Raw genomic sequence first — 17,136 nt, forward strand, 5'->3', positions numbered from 1 at the left:
ATTAATAATGTTTGTATTGCCTACTTTTGTCCGAATTCTAAAAGTACTGTTTGGATGACATGAAAACCGATCTCTCACGAACCAGTTCTAGCCAAAATATGGCTCCATTTGGTGGGTGCAATATCCTGGCTAGGAATTAGTCATGCAAATGTTAGATGTGCACCATCGGCCTCTAGCACAACTCCGACTGTAATTCCAAAAGCAATTGCCTAGAGAATTGATCGAAGAAAGAAAAAAGAAAAGAAAAGTTAGTACGTACTGAACTTTGATTAAAGTTCAGATCCAAATTTATAAGCCGAGCAATAAAGTTTCCAATAATTGATGGTACCTTGTGGAAATTGATGTCGTCGTCAAAGGGAACTGCCACTCCCAACTAACCTGGTCTTGCTTCTTGTAGAAGATCACATGGGCTCCTCTGAAAATAAAGATGCATCAGTTGATAAACACAAAGGTCAACACAAAGGATAATGATAAGCACTCTGCAGCATAATGATAAGCAATCTGTGAATAATGATAAGCATAGAGTACTAGGATACGTAATCTCTCGTAAAAAACATGCATGATTTGGTGTGGAGAACTCCAATCATTATATATAGCGTTTCTGTTTTCCTAACATCTTTCCTTTTAAGTCAAGCAGTACTTGGGGGTGCCACAGGATAGGCGCGCCCGCGCCTCCCCTTGGCTTGAAAGTAACTTCTGGCCGTTGAGACCAAACATGCATGCGGTTACAGTTTACCCTTAGCATCGAAGTGGCCAAACAGCCACTTCGTTGCAAGATAAATGTCTGTCCTCCTGATCACTTTGTTGGAATGTACACAAATTATGATGAAAATTATGAACTTTTCCTCTTGGTTCTCTCTTTGCGTATGGCTCTTATGCTGTGAATATTGTGACTGTTGCTTTTTGCTCCACCGGGAAGAGATATTTGGAGCTGGAAGGGCCGAACGTGTGCAACAACAGTCCTATTTCGGTGCAAGAGGTACTGCTTTTCTATATTCAGCTGAGCCACCTTTTTTTTTTATAATTTATCGGGTTGCTCCCAGTTTTTGAGTTTCGGCGGCCTCTGTTTTTGTATTTCCGGACTTTTTTTGTGTTGAAACTGCCTGGAGTTTGTTTTCCTTCCCCAGTGGCCATGGCTGCCATTACTGGTTCCAACCATCTTGGCAGCATGGTTCTTAGTGCACCGCCAAGTAGTTGGGGCAGCGCACACCATATGGTGCTGCGCAGCAGCAGCAGGTGTAGCTACCTAGTACAGCCCATGGTGCGCGCCGCGCATGGTTATTGAAGTTGCGCCTCTTATCAGAGGCGCTGCTATCATGATAGCAGCAGCGCAGCACTAAGTAAATGGCGGCAGCTTGCTTCTTTTTGAGTTTTTTGAAAAATAATTTGTGAAAATTCAGGGGGTAAAACATTCTGTGCAAGACTTTTGAAAGAAAAATAAAATTTACAAAAAAAAAAACCTCACTGTTTAACTCTTTAGAAAAAAGTGTACGATAAATTTATGAGTAATGCTATACACCATACTTTCATCCTACTAAATAAGATGTGACACATTCATCATCGTTAGATAATGAGAAAATATTCAATAAATGATCATTCAATAATAATAAATATGACACATCTTATTTAATAGAATGAGAATAGAATAGTTGCGTAGAGTAAAGAATTTTTCTAAATTTGCACATCTAAATTTATATCAAGGATAAGTTGAAGAAAACTCAGGGAAAGAAGGGTCACACTGTTCAAGTTGAATTGCTTTGAAGAGGTTTTGGCCCCTTTTTAACCAAACCTCGCCCATGTTAACTGCACTTTAACCTTTTTCCAAGCCGGAGAGATCAAGGTATTTTTAAGTTGTCTGAACTTGAGGTTCTCGAACATTAGAAAAATAGATATATTAAGTGTGTTTACTACATTAATTACTGTTGATTGTATAAATACTTGAGACAGTATTAAATTAATAATAAATGTTACTGAGCCTGCTTGATATATCTATCTTTCTTTTACTTGTGATCTTCAAGTTCGGCCAAAAACTTGAGAGGATATTTTTCCAAGAGGGAGATGGGGCCATGGACAAGATGATTTGAATTTGACTCATTTATTTCCTATTATTTATTACACTATTTAGTGATATATATGCAGGGTATTATATCTCTCTTTGTGCATGCAGAATAGATTTTTCTTGAATGTGTGACTATTCACTTTTTATCACATGATTGATGATGGGCACCAGTGACTTAAAGGGATTCTAATCCTACAAGTTCATATCAATTGATCTCTTTAATGCATGCCATGTTATTAATAATGGGAAATTAGCCCAAGTGAGTGAGAATGTCCAAAACTTAATTAGCTCGTGTAAGTATTGTCATAAAATGCATATTAACAATGTTTTTTTTTTAATACTAGAGAGTTGGAGGTTTCAAACTCGAATTTTCTATTTAGAAAACCAGATCATATATCATCAAGCTATCAGGCTGGCTCTTAGGCTATCTTAGCCATAATGTGCAAATGTTAAAAGAGTGAGGTTTGTTTTTTTGTGATTTTTATTTTTATTTTTATTTTTAATTTTGAAAATCGAAAGCAAAATTGATATTGGTGTGTTAAATGTTTTAACATATTAGCTTTGGTCCTCCCATAATTGTTTTTGAAGAAGATGATCAATTTTATTGATAAACTGTCAGTTATAATGGATGAATACCTTATACAAAGTGGAGTAATGAGTTACAGAAAGAAACATCACAAACATGCCCCTAAATTTTAATAAAACCTAATCCAAACTAAATACATTCCAACCAGAGCTTAAAAGAAGAAAAAAAAAAAAAGGAATAAAGTAAGAACTGAACGTATTATCTATGCAGCCAATTAAAAGAAATAATGCCATGGACCAAGATATTATGTTTTGATGACACTCCCATAATTTATCCACGAAGATCATATGAAAAAGTGATGGACCATTGGTCCACCTTTCACTCCATCTTCTCAATTATAGGGTTGGCGAAAAGTTACACAATCACCCTCTAAGTAGTCAGGAAGCCCAACAACTTAGGACCCACCTAGATACTTTTTCATTGTTTTGTTCGATGAATAGCCACTGAGAGCTTTGTCTAACTGTAAAATCCATGAAAACCATGAAAAAAAAAAAAAAAAAACTGTAAAATCCATGACCCAAATTTACATACTTGGCTTTTGACTCCAGTAAAATGTAATAAACAAAATGAAGGAAATGTAAAGCTACACTAATGATCACTGACCAATATCAGACAACAAGCTGATCAGCTTTAAGATGGAGAAAGTTTTCCAGAAGGAAAGGTATGATGCATAGTTACAGTGTTTTGCAGACTAATTTATTAAGGTAAGAAAGAGAGAGAAGAAGAAGTACATGGATAGAGAAGTAAATGAGGAGCTGTACAACTGCAACTGCCAGGCATAGGTTCCTTGGAGTAGCATTAAAGACTTTCTGACTATAATCTTCATTGCACTTTACAAACAACCACTCAGATTAAACTTTTTCTAAGACAAAAGAATGAAACAAAAAGGGGAGGCGATCCATAAGTAGAAAGTTTCATCGTTGCTTCGATGATTTTGGTTGGAAGAACATGGGTTCCGGTTCTGAGATTCTCCACATGATCATCATCATTTTCATGCTCCTATCATTATGCAATACCCACATTTTGATTTCAACCGTTGTGTTGAATGCAGCAGAAGACTTCAATGCTCGCCGCGTACAACAGCTGTACCTCAGGGAAGAAAATGGAGATAGAATTGAAAACCGCATTCGGAAAGTTTCAGGAGAGGATGAAAATGGAGAGAGGGGAGCTTTGATAGTGGAAAAGTTTAGAGCTTTGCTTGGACTAAAGAGCTTCCACACAAGAAGCCCATCACATCGTGGGTCTGAGTTTGTGCTGCTTTCACCCTCTCCATCACCCGCCATTGAAGCTGAAGCTCCAGCTCCTGTTCCAGTGCTGCATATCCATGCAAATCCCCATCCTCCAGCACGGCGCTCGAGTTCAATTGCACCACATCACAGCAAGTCTCAAAAAGAGCATAGAGATAAAGACAGAGTTAGAACAATTCTTGTTGCAGTCATCTTGTCTGCAGTTGCTGCCTTTTTAGTTTGTGCTCTTGTACTCATTTGGGTCTGCAAGAAGCGCAGAAAACATAGAACGAAACCCACAAGAATAGTGTCGGTTTATAGCAAAAAAGGAGGAATCAGAGGTAAAATAAAGAAATTGAGTACCCAAAATTCAGCAAGCAAGGTGAGCCAAAATCTTGGCCTTGACCACTTTTATCTTAATTCATTGGGAACAGATTTAGAGCAGCAGACCTTTTTTCTTAAGCAACCTTCTGAAGCTGGAAACACTTCATCATGTCATAGCACACCTAAATTTACATTGCATGCGATTCAAGAGCCAAACCAAGAACTGAAAAAGGTGGATTCTGATAATGCTAGTAGCTCTTCCACAAGGGAAATTACATCTATTCATGAGGATGCAGAGTCAATCAAATATGAATCAGATGGTGGTAACCATTCACCTGGTGACAAAATTATTCCAATTGAATGTCATTCATCTGATGATGAATCTTTTCATTCATTTTGTGAATCATTTTCATCAAACATCCGGCTTTCCAATGCTTCAGCTGGTAGTCTTAGTGGGGCATCAAATACATTCTGTGAACAAGAGGCACAGAACAAAGCTTCTTTGGCAAACTCTTTAGACATAGAAATGTCTCTTGGTACCAGAGATCTTAGCTCCACACAAGATTCAACTCCACCTCCATGCAATCCCAAACAGGAAAAACTAACAGTTGAATATTCTTCAGATTGTCAAAAAGGCTCCGAGCACCCATTGGCACCACCACAGCCTCCACCTCCACCTCCACCTCCACCTCCGCCCCCTCCACCACCACCTATGACATGTTCTCCTTCATACTCTTCAAATATAATTACATCTAAAGCTTCATGTTCTTTAGCATTGCCAAATCTGTCATCTCCTACAAATTTAGATTCTTCATCAGGAACAAATAGAACTCCACACAGAGACTTCCCTTCTTCCCCTGAAACCCACCTTAAACCATCACAATCACCATCTTGTATTCCTCCACCACCATGTCCACCTCCACTTTGGAAAGGCAATATTAACTCTGCAAGAGGCCTGCTTCCATCATCTCAATTGACTCCGTTTTCTCCACTGGGCAAAGACGGAGCTCCGTTACCAAAATTGAAGCCACTCCACTGGGACAAGGTTAGAGCTGCTCCGGATCGTTCTATGGTGTGGGATAAGCTCCGATCAAGTTCATTTGAGTAAGTTGCTTTGTGTTATCGTCTACAATTTGCATTCTTTTACTACATAAGACTGCACACATTATAAGAAAACAAAAACAGGTTGGACGAGGAAATGATTGAATCACTTTTTGGATACAACCTACAAAATCCAATGAAGAGTGATGAAGCAAAGAGTAATACTCCCTCTCCAAGCAAGCATGTTCTTGAGCCAAAGAGACTACAGAATATCACCATACTCTCAAAAGCCTTGAATGTGACCGCTGAGCAAGTATGTCAAACTCTATTACGAGGTATAAATCCTAAAATTTCAATCCTGGGTGATGGATAATCAAGTGCCTATTTTTAATTTTTCACATTTTAAGTCGGGAGGAGGGAGTGACAAAAGAAAAAGGAAATGCACTAAAGCACCATTTGTTATGAATGCCCCATAAAAGAAAGGCATTTTTGCCAGAGTTGGGAGTCTCAAGTTTGAATGTACTCTTTGTGGCAGGGAAGGGGTTGAGTTTACAGCAACTGGAGGCACTGGTGAAGATGGTACCGACCAAGGAAGAAGAGGCTAAACTCTGTAGCTATAAAGGAGATATTAATGAACTGGGGTCTGCAGAGAAGTTTGTCATAGTAATTCTAAGGATACCATTTGCCTTTCTACGAGTTGAAGCTATGCTTTACAGAGAAACTTTTGAAGATGAGGTAGTCCACCTGAGGAACTTCTTTTCGGTGCTAGAGGTAACCATCAAACCATAAAAATCTCAGATTTTGTCAAAACCAATATTTCCAATACAATGATCATTCTCACTCTAATTTATGCGTAATTGTTGCTAGGAGGCCTGCAAGGAACTCAGATCAAGCAGGCTTTTCTTAAAGCTGCTCGAAGCCGTGCTCAAAACAGGCAACCGTATGAATGTTGGAACGATCAGAGGAGGTGCCAGAGCATTTAAGCTTGATGCCCTCCTTAAGCTTGCTGATGTGAAAGGAACAGATGGGAAAACTACCTTGCTCCACTTTGTCGTCCAAGAAATAATCCGGTCAGAAGGTATTAGAGTTTCAGATAGCATTATGGGGAGGATCAACCAAAAAAACAAAACCAAAACCGTTGAAGAGAGGGAAGAAGATTACAGAAGAATGGGCCTTGATCTTGTTTCTAGTCTAGGTACTGAACTCTACAACGTGAAAAAGACAGCTACAATTGATTTGGATGTTCTTGCAAGCTCTGTCTCGAATTTATCTGATGGAATGGCTAAACTGCAACATCTAGTGTACAAAGACTTGTCTATGGATGAACAAAATGGTAACTTTGTAAGCTCCATAAGATCCTTCCTGAGTTATGCAGAGAAAAATCTAAAAGAGTTGCAGGGAGATGAAGATAGGGTCCTAACACATGTCAAGGAAATTACCGAGTACTTTCATGGAAACTTGAGCAAAGACGAAGCCAACCCACTTCGAATATTTGTGATCGTGAGAGACTTTTTGGGCACGTTAGACAATGTTTGCAAAGAGCTTAGAAGCTCGAAAGCTCCACGCAGTCCTAATCCTCTGGCACCATTCCTGTAGGTTAAATTGCTTTTTTGTATGTTTATGAGATACAGCCCATCAAAACAGATGTAACTTTTATCTTTTGTTTGAAACATGTAGATTCAATTTCTTGCCTACTCTAAATGGTTGATCTCAAGTGTTTTTGTCGGGTTGAGTGGAGTAGACCCAATTGATTAGTGGGGATTTGCAATAACTATTTATAACATATTCAGCTAGTTCAAAGACACCCAAATCAGAATTGCAATCCTGAATTGGCATATGTTACTGATAGGCAAAGACATGCAGACTTGAGCAGCATTCAGTACGCTGTCTAATCTCAACTAGACAAAAGCCTTGTGTTCAAAAGGGTTGGTATTTTCTATGAAATGACACCATTTTATTGGCTGCTTGTAAATGGGGTTATAAACTAATTGTTTCATATTATTATGGGTAGTTCTTTCCTAATGCAAATTTATTTGTACCTCAGCTTATCAAAGGTGATTGATTAACTAAGAGCATGTCTTTGTAAGGAGAAATGATAATTACAATCGTAAATGAATAAGTATTGTGCAATTACTCTAAAAATAAATAAATAAATACGGATAAAAAAATTAATTTTTTCTTAGTGAATTCTACTCTTTTTCAAAATAATTGCACGTACTTGTATACTCTACGACTATATGAACATTATTAGTAAAAGAAAGTATTACACAAAATTATCTAAAAACTACTTAGAAAATATTCCGACTGGAGAAAAACAAAACGTATCCCACCAGGGTACAGATCTGAGCCATACGACGTCGTCTGGATTTTGCATCCAAAGGTAATGAAAAGATGTGAAGAATGTTTTGCCCTTATGACCCACCTGCCCTGCGAACTCTCAGAATTTCTCCCGAATTCAAAGTCTCGCACCGTCTGGCGGGAAACGCATCTAAGAGGTCAGAACTCTCTCTCTCTCTCTCTGGGGTGTGTTTCAGGTTTTCTGATTATATTTTTCATCGTAATAATTTCGCCATTTAATTTTGTCTTTTTATCTGGTGTTGCTTCTCGATGATCTTCTGTATTTGCTCTCTCTTATCATGGTCCGGAAAATTAATATTATAACCTTTGATTAATTGGAATCGGAATAGAACATTTTTTTTTTCACGTAGAGGCATTATTTGGTCGCTACGACAATGGAGAGGAAAAGTTTGTATACAATGAAAACCAACTGAGTGTTTTTGATATGAACCCGCGGGAAGAGAATTCTTTGAACCCACAATCAATTTGAAAACTTATCCAAGAACGCCAAATTCAAGTCTATGGATGGAGAATTTAGACCCGTTGAGAACTCGTTCAAGAACCTAGATTATATCAAAATCTAGGCCTTGGTTCCCATCAGTTTTTATGTAGGAGTTTACACTTTTGGGGCTATCGGACAGGAGAATTTATCATTAAACTAGCCGAATTACACGTGAAAACTTAGAGCTTGTGTAATCCCCGGATTTCTTAAGACTTTGTTCCAGGCAGTGCCAATAAAAAGACATTAGGGGTTTGCATTGATTATTTGGTTTTTATAATTTGTTGAGTTGTATTAAAGATGATTTTGCTGACTCTCCGTTAGGTTGCTTATAAAGTCACGGAAAAAAACTTGTGTCTTTGTTTCTTTTTATTGATATAATTCTTAGAGCAAATGAAAGAAAAAACCTTGACTGTGCAAATAATGGATTGTGCTTGATTAATGCTTTTATGCCTTTTTTTCCCCCAGTGAGATCACTTGCCCCTTAAGTCTTTAGCAATGAGTTTTGGATACTGATTTGTCCCTCTGCCTCATTTAGTGTTAGATTTACATGAATAATTTAGTAGGACTGGGTTTCCCTTTTTTCTTTCATTTGAAACTAGTGTTAGGCTGTGACTAATGTTTATTTATTCATTTTTATGAAATTTAGCTGCAATTTGAATTCCCTGCTAATTAGGTCTTCGACGTTTATCTTTGAGACTCCTTGAAACAATCCTCTCATTGTTGCGTTTTAGTACTTGTTTTTCCCCTTCCTATAATTTTTGATAATTTATGTTTAGCCAGGACTTTTTAATTCCCCCGATTTATCTCTTTGAGGACAAAGACTTAGACAGTGTTGCTTTTGGGAAAATTTGTGAATGAATAGTTCTCTGCTTAGGAGTTTGTCTTGCCTTATTTTCATATAAAGTCATTTGATTTAAGGCTTCATATGTTAGAGTTTGTATATGTAGCTGCATGGACATCACAGGAGATTGAACCTTTTTCAATTATACATCTTTGTTCTTGTTGTAACCTTGACTTTTTGGTATCCAATTTTTCCTCAGAGAACATTTTCATATCATGGATGGCAATGATGCATCTTCTGACCAAGTCATTGAAAAACTGATTGAAATGGGATTTGAGGATTTCGCCGTCAAAGAAGGTGTAAAAGCAAGGGGTCCATCATTTGTTGATGCACTTGACTATATCTTGAATGGTCCTTGTAGAAATGGTGGGGGCACATCAAGTAGTTCTAGATGTTCCACGGGCAATAGAAAGGCTCTGCGAAAGAGAGCCTTCTCCTCCTTGCATCCTTCAAGTGAAACACGACAGTCTAGCATACTGGACCATTTCCAATTCAAAGCTAGACCGAAACCAAGCAAGGTTGATGCTGTACCTGATATGTTGGTGTCTGGATCAAATGTGTCGCCTTCTTATGTTAAAGACCATAGGGATTGCACTCAGGAGTTAGACATTGGAACAGATTGGGAGAAGAAAGCTATCAGTCTCTTGCAAAATCATTTTGGTTATTCATCTCTGAAGAATTTCCAAAAGGAAGCATTGGCTGCCTGGTTTGCTCACCAAGATTGCCTTGTTCTTGCTGCAACAGGGTCTGGTAATGTTCGTATGTTTTATGTATCTATCTGTATGTACCTATTACGATTTGTTTGGGTGGGTGCTAATTACTTTGAGATAATTGCCTTTCTATAGGAAAATCACTCTGTTTTCAGATTCCAGCATTATTAACAGGGAAGGTTGTAGTTGTGATTTCCCCCTTGATTAGCTTGATGCATGATCAGTGCTTAAAACTTGCAAAACATGGGATCTCTGCTTGCTTTCTTGGGTCTGGGCAACCTGACAGTTCTGTGGAACAGAAAGCAATGAGAGGCATGTATGACATAATATATGTTTGTCCAGAGACAATTTTAAGGTAAAAATCATATCCTCTGTGACATTTGTTTTAAAGAGGCTTTGGATTTTTTTCCTGTTTTAGTTAAAAGAAAATACAATCTCCACTATTGCAGATTGATAGAACCACTTCAGAGGCTTGCAGAAAGTCGTGGAATTGCTTTATTTGCAATCGATGAAGTCCATTGTGTTTCCAAGTGGGGCCATGATTTTCGGCCTGATTACAGGTTTATGATTTTCCATCTTTTCCCAGATGCTCTTTTTTTTTTTAATTATTATTATTATATATTTTTTTATCAGCAGCAGTCATCGGATTTGATTGTCACTACTGCATATTATTACTTTCCTTTTCATATGTGCATACAACTTGCCCTTCACCTCTTGGCTTGGAACCAAGAACGATCACCTGTTTATTGCGTATTAGTAACCAATATGTCTACATTGTCTGTGAATGTGCCTTTGAGCTCTTTTGAGGCCCATCAATGTAGGTCTTGTATTAGATGATTAGAGTTGTTGTAATTATTTGACTTATGTATTGTTTCAGGCGATTGTCTGTGCTGCGGGAGAACTTCAGTGCTTGCAATTTAAAATTTTTAGAATTTGATATACCACTGATGGCATTGACTGCTACTGCCACAATACGGGTTCGAGAAGACATTCTTAAGTCTCTATCCATGTCGAAGGAAACAAAGATTGTGCTTACTTCATTTTTCCGCTCAAATCTTCGGTTTTCGGTGAGGTTTTTAATGTATTTTTAGCATGTTCTCAGGCATGATTTCCAGATTGGTCCTTTCTATGAGATTTCAATTTGAGGGTTTGCTTTCCAAGAGGAAAGTTGCAAGTTTTTTTGGACGGCATATTTTTTAAGCATAATTTGACTAGAACTGTTTTCTTTATCATTTTTTGTTCTACCATCGTATTTGACATTGCCTCTAACTAAACATCCATATCTGTTATTGAAAAAATAGCTATGATTTACTTGCTGCTATTTACAGGTAAAACATAGTAGAACATCTTCACCATCTTCCTATGGGAAGGATTTCTGTGAACTGATAGACATATACGTCAGAAAGAGAAAGACTGGTTACAAGAAACAGATTACAATGTCAGAAGAATTAGGTGGTGCATCTGATGGCCCTGATATTAGTTGCATATATAAGGCAGATGGAATCTCTCGAAATGATCAAAACCACACTGAGGATTCGTATTCGGACAGAGATATTGATGAACCATATTCAATGAAGGAAAATGGGTCAACAGCTATGAAGGGAAAAGAAATGTCCATTGAATATTTGGAAAATGATGTGGATGTCTTTCATGGTGTGGATGATTGGGATGGTACGGATCTTCTGTCACTATTTGGTTTTTTTCTTCACTATTGTTCTATTTCAGTAGATAGCATTTTAAGTAAATTAGAACTTGAAAGTAATTTCAATAATGAAATTACTAACTATGTTGTATAACTAAACTTTAAAATTGTTGCAAATCAATGATTATTGGTTCATGTTTCGATCACTTTTATTCTTGCAGTTGCCTTTGGTGAATTCTGTGGGCAATCTCCTCATGCATGCTGGGGTTCGAGTGGGTTATCAAAGACAGTCGATCCACCAAATGAGCCGAAAGAAATACTAAGACTTCTCCATGAACCTTTAGAACAAGGATTGACCATTATATATGTTCCTACTAGAAAAGAGACATTGAACATCACAAAATATCTTTGTGAGCGTGGTGTGAAGGCTGCTGCTTATAATGCTTCGGTATGTATTGCACATGAAAATTTACTAGAAGTGTATTTATATGCCTAACGGTGTGATATTTGTTTTCTAATTATGATCCTAACGTGCTTCTCTAACTTTGTCGTCCCACTAAGGCAATCTCTTAGACCAACAAAGATTTCTCTTGCAGAAATGTGTGGTTCCCCAAATTTCTGAACCCCAGTTTTCTTGTAGCTAAAAGTTGAAGTTTATATGTGAGATAAATAGAAATTACTGCAGAATATATGATGGTGAGGAAACATTAAGAAACAGGGAAATCAGGTGAACGCATTAGCAATTTAATAATATACTTGATTATCATGCACTTTGAGCCCTGCTTGCAATGATTGCTTTCCTGTTTTAATTTCTTTCTGTGTTTTTTTTCCCATATGATTGTCCTACTCTCCCCCTCATTAATTCTACCAGCTCATCATTCACGTAACATTTGCTCTAGTATTGTGTTGATCACATGCTTTAAACATTGGAACTCTCTCTGTTCGGTATGTGATTAATATGAGATTATTTCTTTCCCCAGTTGCCAAAATCACATTTAAGGCAGGTTCACAAGGAATTTCATGAAAACAATTTAGAGGTATGGGCTTTCATTCTTCATAGATGATAATGTTAATGGATAAGTCAGGATTGTTTTATACATCCATAGATGCCATCTTTTATGACTAATGGCTTCCTATGGCAATAAGCTTTAGTTCAAATATAATTTACTCTCTCTAGAAGACGGTGGAGGGTGATATGTAATTTGCTCAATAAAAAAAGATAGATTTTATATGTCTGGAATTTTGATGTTTGAATATTGCTATATTTTGCAGCATGTACTGATAAATGTACCTAAATGGTATGAAATTTTTTAATTTTATTTTCTTAGTTGAAGGGAATATCCTTTATATCTGTCTTTTCTGAATAAAGATTCAAGTTGGTGTCCAAATCGGACATTAGGATATTACTTTTGTGCACAAATAGTGCCTATAAAATAATTTACTTCTATTAGTTTGTATTAAATAGGTCTATGCCGTATATTTCAATCCTAACAGATGGACAGAATGTTTAAATATTGTTTCTAGCTTGGCGAGACTCAAATATTAGATCACAAAGAAAAGCAGTACTTTTCCATTTTAGCCTTTTCTTGTCATTACTATAATGTTTTATGTCTTGTTAATATAAGTAATTTCGATTCATCAAGAGAGATTTTAGATGGTCTCATGGCATTTGTATTCCATTTTGGTTCCATTTCAATATGTCTCAACTATATTTCTCCTCTACCTCCAGGTTGTCGTTGCAACAATTGCTTTTGGAATGGGAATTGACAAGTTGAATGTCCGAAGAATTATCCACTATGGTTGGCCACAGGTAATCTCTTAAATTTGAATATATAAAATGTTTACTGGGTTTCACATTTCTTTGTCGGTGGACTTATGCACTCACTGTTATGAATAAACTGACTGTCAATTAATGATCTGTTTGTAAACTTGCTAGTCTTGTGCATGGCAATATAATCGTAAGATATTTGGTGACATGAGCTTGTTCTAATCATCAGTTTTCTTCCAGAGTTTGGAGGCATACTATCAAGAAGCTGGTCGAGCTGGCAGGGATGGGAAATTAGCAGATTGCAGTAATTCTTTTTCTTAGTCAGAAATTTATTTCTATTGCTTACGGCTCCCACATGCTTTTTGTTTTCAGCGTAATGCCTGTATCTTCAACTCCTTGCTCACCTTATTCAGCTTTGTGGAGCATGATCTCTGTTGTGAAGTCTAGATAATTCAACAGGGTGCTGTAAACTGTTATAAAAGCAAATATGTTGTTTAAAGAGTTACATAGAATGTGTTGTGTTTTTGCTGAACAGCTCTGTATGCAAATCTAACACGAGTACCATCACTCTTGCCGAGCAAAAGAAGTGAAGAGCAGACGAAACATGCATATAAGATGCTATCTGACTGCTTCAGGTTAATGTCACATGCATTTCCTTCCAGCTATCTTTGTTTCCTTTTGTCTTGAAAATTTTATTGCATACTATGATACAATTACAGATATGGCATGAATACTTATCGCTGTCGGGCTAAGACACTTGTGGAGTACTTTGGGGAGGATCTGAGTTATGAGAAGTGTCTCTTGTATGTATCTCTTCGTTTCATTTCAGGATATCAGCAATACAATTTTTTTTTATTCAAATTTTGTATAGGTTAACCTATAATTATCATCTCAGTAACATTAAGCAATGAGTATGCTACAATGCCATGGTTAGTAATCCCTGTTTCTAGTTATGGCTAAATGGTATACTCATCTAATATGCAGATGTGATGTTTGTGTTGATGGACCTCCTGGAATGCAGAATTTGAAAGAGGAGGCAGATGTGTTGATGCAGGCTATTGCTTCTCATCATGTAAGTTCAATTCATGATTTAGCTGCATTACTTGTCATAGATATTTGGTTTTAGCATGCAATATACGTGCCACACTATTATTTTTTACTATTTCTTGGTATTTTTTGGCAGCGTATTTTTCTTTCATTGTCTAAGTATGCATATACATTCATGTTGACGTATGAACATATGTACATGTGTGTTAATGCACCAATTATTTCAAAAACTTATAGTAGTAGGGAAAGTAGGGGTGATACCAGCATGGTGCGGGGCGGGGGGGACCATTTCCTGCACCATTTTCAACCCCCACCCCCCACTCCGCCTAGGCCAATCTATTGAGTCCCACATTGCTTAAGTATAACTATTGTATTGCCTTGGCTTCCTATGTAAAGGTTGGCTTAGGAGTTAGGAGGCTAAGGCAATCCAATAACTTGAATACAACTTCAAGTCTTCAACAAATTATACAGTATATTTATTTATATAAATATATAAAAAATATTTTTTAATATACGGTGAAGCGGAGCTGGGGGCGGGGCCCTGCTAGGGTCAGCCCGCCCCTAGCCCTCGCTGGGCATTCTACCTAAGGAGTGGACGGGGGCAGGGTAGTAGGGTGCAGGCCCCCGCTGCCCACCCTTAAGGGGAAGGTTAATTTAATTGTTTAATGAGTGTTCCAGTACTCTATCTCAAGCAACATGTCGAAATTAATAAATTGGCATAACATGTGGAACATTTAAGCAAAAGAGGAGGTTTTATGCAGATAAGGTTTGAATTTAGAACTGTTGTTATGTGAATTATTATACTTTATTAAATTACAAATTATCCAAAAATGTTAAAGCTGATAGGGAAAAAAAATGATCTTTTAATAAATAATCTGATAATATCAGTATATATATATATGTGAATATTCTGTAAAAACTTATTGCTAAATTTCAAAATGCAATTAGTTTTGAAATTCCTAGTAGTTGATGGACAAAAAAATTCTATTTGCAAGCATACTTATTAATACACCCAACACACTACTGATGTTGAAGCTTGCCACATCAGCTAGTATAAAGTAGTATTGGTATTTTGGCATTTTATAACCATAATGAGCCCCACAAAAAGTAGTATGTTTACGCACTGAGTTGTAAATAACAAAACTCTTGATGGATACATCATTTCCTAGTGGATGGAGGGTGGTTATAAGTACTGTTATTTCTAAAATTGGGACCCATTGAATTTCAGGAGAAGGAAAGTTTTATGGATGGCTCATATGATGATGCTACATGCACTGGCATGAAGCAATGGCACTCTATGGAAATGCCGAATCTCAGAATGCTTGTTGGTAAAATAAGGGAGCAGGTGACACTAAATTTAGCCTGTGTGTGTGTGTTCTGCGATGGTGGGAATGTGTGTGCCAGATGTTTTATATGGGGGTTTAAGACGTTTCTCAAATTCTTGCTATTTGTTTGTTTTTATCTGATGGCCACATGCAGTCCCAAAAATTTGTGGCAACTGATCTGCTATGGTGGCGAGGTCTTGCACGGATTATGGAAGATAAAGGATACATTCGAGAGGCAGATAAGAAGGTAATCAAAAACTGATTTATCCTGTGCCAATTTCCAATTTTTAGTCCATATGACCAAGTGAGTGGCAACACCTTGAGAAGTTCTATGCCCAGGTAATTATATTGACAACCATGCTATTCTAGCTTCTGGATTTGGCCAAGTTTTTTACCAACTGTGCTGGTCGGCCCCAGCATGACTAGTGGACTATAGACCAAGTCTGCTCTAAGTTATGAAGGACTTCGGGCAATTTTATGCTCATTATTGTGATTACATAATTCGGTTGGATTTGACATTATATCGAGACTAAATATTTGATGAGGGATCTCGAGCGACAACATAAATTTTTTCTATTTCAGTTGTGTTTTGTAAACTGAAATCAAAAGTTGTTGGTCATTAACATCCCTCCCGTGCAGTCCAACTGGGGACGGAAATAGCGAAGTACTTGTTTGCACCCGTCTAAAACTAGGAGCTACATCCATGTTCGTACGTCTGATAGCACCCCATGCGTGGGTATTTTCTTTTTGTGACCGAGTTCATATGCGTGCATGTCCTTGATCGTGTGTTGCTAGACTTGTGTGCCATCATATTTAAATCCATTGTCTTGTGCAGATTCATGTTCAGATTCAATTCCCAGAGCCAACAAAACTCGGCCTGGAACTTTTTCAATCTGAAAAGGATCAATTTTTTTATGTTTATCCGGAGGCAGATATGCTGCTGTCAGTGAGCAAGCACAAATCTTGTACAACTTTCTCAGAATGGGGAAAAGGCTGGGCGGATCCTGAGATCCGACGCCAGCGCTTAGAGAGGATGCAGGTGCAACGGAATAGAAAGCCAGAAAGGTCAACTGCACCACGGAAACGAAAGCATCGAGGACCACAAACCTCACGAAGTAGAAAATCAAGTAAACGCAACCCAGATTTAAGAACTGTTAGAGGAAGGATAGAATCGAAACTCTCAAAATATCAGTGATCAAGGTGCCATTGAATCTGATAGCGTAAAACATATATTGAAGACTCGATTGGATTGTTCTGATCTTCAATAACAATTATTAAATTTTTGAAGAGCATGGTTTTGTATATGCACTGTTAAAGAGCATAATATCAAATTTGAAAGGAATTAGAGAAGTTCTTAATTTCAAGAATTTGCAGCAGTAAAGCAAGAACTTGTGTAGTAGCATTGGAGTGGAGGTGGAATGAGGATGGATTTACAAATCATTGTCTGTCGGGTCGATAACATTTTGTTTTCCATCAAAACCATGAACTCAGACTGAAAACCTCAATTGCAATCTCACGCATTGGAAAATCCATTTAGAACAAACTGGAGGAAACTTGAAGGACAGAATGAGATTGATAGAGCTGCAGAATGGGCGTAATGTACTCATTAATATAGCCATTAGCCATTTGTGAATTACTTTATTTTCCTTTTAGTCTTGGTTCATGCAAAGCACTTTTCCCTCTAATTTATGCAAAATTAAATGAGTTTTGCCATATATAAACTAGTGT

General features: G+C 37.3%; 2 protein-coding genes across 11 annotated transcripts; both read left to right on the forward strand.

The window, feature by feature from the left end:
• Positions 1-765: 765 nt before the first annotated feature.
• On the forward strand, positions 766-6,930 carry LOC122317781 (formin-like protein 11). 2 transcript variants are annotated; one of them, XM_043134782.1, is made up of 5 exons: positions 766-979; positions 3,697-5,299; positions 5,381-5,571; positions 5,772-6,007; positions 6,104-6,930. In XM_043134782.1, exons 1-5 carry the CDS (start codon positions 781-783, stop codon positions 6,830-6,832), a joined length of 2,958 nt encoding a protein of 985 aa, XP_042990716.1. In that variant the 5' UTR covers positions 766-780; the 3' UTR covers positions 6,833-6,930. The 2 variants fall into 2 exon arrangements, with proteins under 2 accessions (XP_042990716.1, XP_042990717.1); XM_043134783.1 differs by having other exon boundaries at positions 3,700-5,299.
• Positions 6,931-7,555: 625 nt separating this feature from the next.
• On the forward strand, positions 7,556-16,789 carry LOC122319324 (ATP-dependent DNA helicase Q-like SIM). Of its 9 annotated transcripts, none has more exons than XR_006245058.1 (17): positions 7,565-7,770; positions 9,116-9,666; positions 9,762-9,981; positions 10,076-10,186; positions 10,504-10,693; positions 10,955-11,297; positions 11,490-11,716; positions 12,249-12,305; positions 12,998-13,078; positions 13,277-13,340; positions 13,572-13,671; positions 13,756-13,839; positions 14,021-14,108; positions 15,312-15,428; positions 15,563-15,655; positions 16,048-16,144; positions 16,244-16,378. XR_006245058.1 is itself a non-coding variant. In XM_043137346.1 (16 exons), exons 1-16 carry the CDS (start codon positions 7,637-7,639, stop codon positions 16,356-16,358), a joined length of 2,802 nt encoding a protein of 933 aa, XP_042993280.1. In that variant the 5' UTR covers positions 7,557-7,636; the 3' UTR covers positions 16,359-16,507. The 9 variants fall into 9 exon arrangements, 7 of the variants coding, with proteins under 7 accessions (XP_042993278.1, XP_042993280.1, XP_042993275.1 ...); XR_006245059.1 differs by having other exon boundaries at positions 16,048-16,140; positions 16,244-16,366; XM_043137346.1 differs by having other exon boundaries at positions 7,557-7,770; positions 15,312-15,655; positions 16,048-16,140; positions 16,244-16,507.
• Positions 16,790-17,136: the final 347 nt, after the last annotated feature.

This window comes from Carya illinoinensis, chromosome 8, assembly GCF_018687715.1.
Source record: "Carya illinoinensis cultivar Pawnee chromosome 8, C.illinoinensisPawnee_v1, whole genome shotgun sequence".
NCBI classification, from domain to species: domain Eukaryota; kingdom Viridiplantae; phylum Streptophyta; class Magnoliopsida; order Fagales; family Juglandaceae; genus Carya; species Carya illinoinensis.

Coding starts and splice junctions, on each gene's coding strand:
- LOC122317781 (XM_043134782.1), top strand. CDS start 781: ATGTCTGTCCTCCTGATCACTTTGTTGGAATGTACACAAATTATGATG. Junction 980..3,696: donor GTCCTATTTCGGTGCAAGAG/GTACTGCTTTTC, acceptor TGTTGAATGCAG/CAGAAGACTTCAATGCTCGC. Junction 6,008..6,103: donor ACTTCTTTTCGGTGCTAGAG/GTAACCATCAAA, acceptor AATTGTTGCTAG/GAGGCCTGCAAGGAACTCAG.
- LOC122319324 (XM_043137341.1), top strand. CDS start 7,637: ATGTTTTGCCCTTATGACCCACCTGCCCTGCGAACTCTCAGAATTTCT. Junction 9,667..9,761: donor TCTTGCTGCAACAGGGTCTG/GTAATGTTCGTA, acceptor GCCTTTCTATAG/GAAAATCACTCTGTTTTCAG. Junction 10,187..10,503: donor GATTTTCGGCCTGATTACAG/GTTTATGATTTT, acceptor GTATTGTTTCAG/GCGATTGTCTGTGCTGCGGG.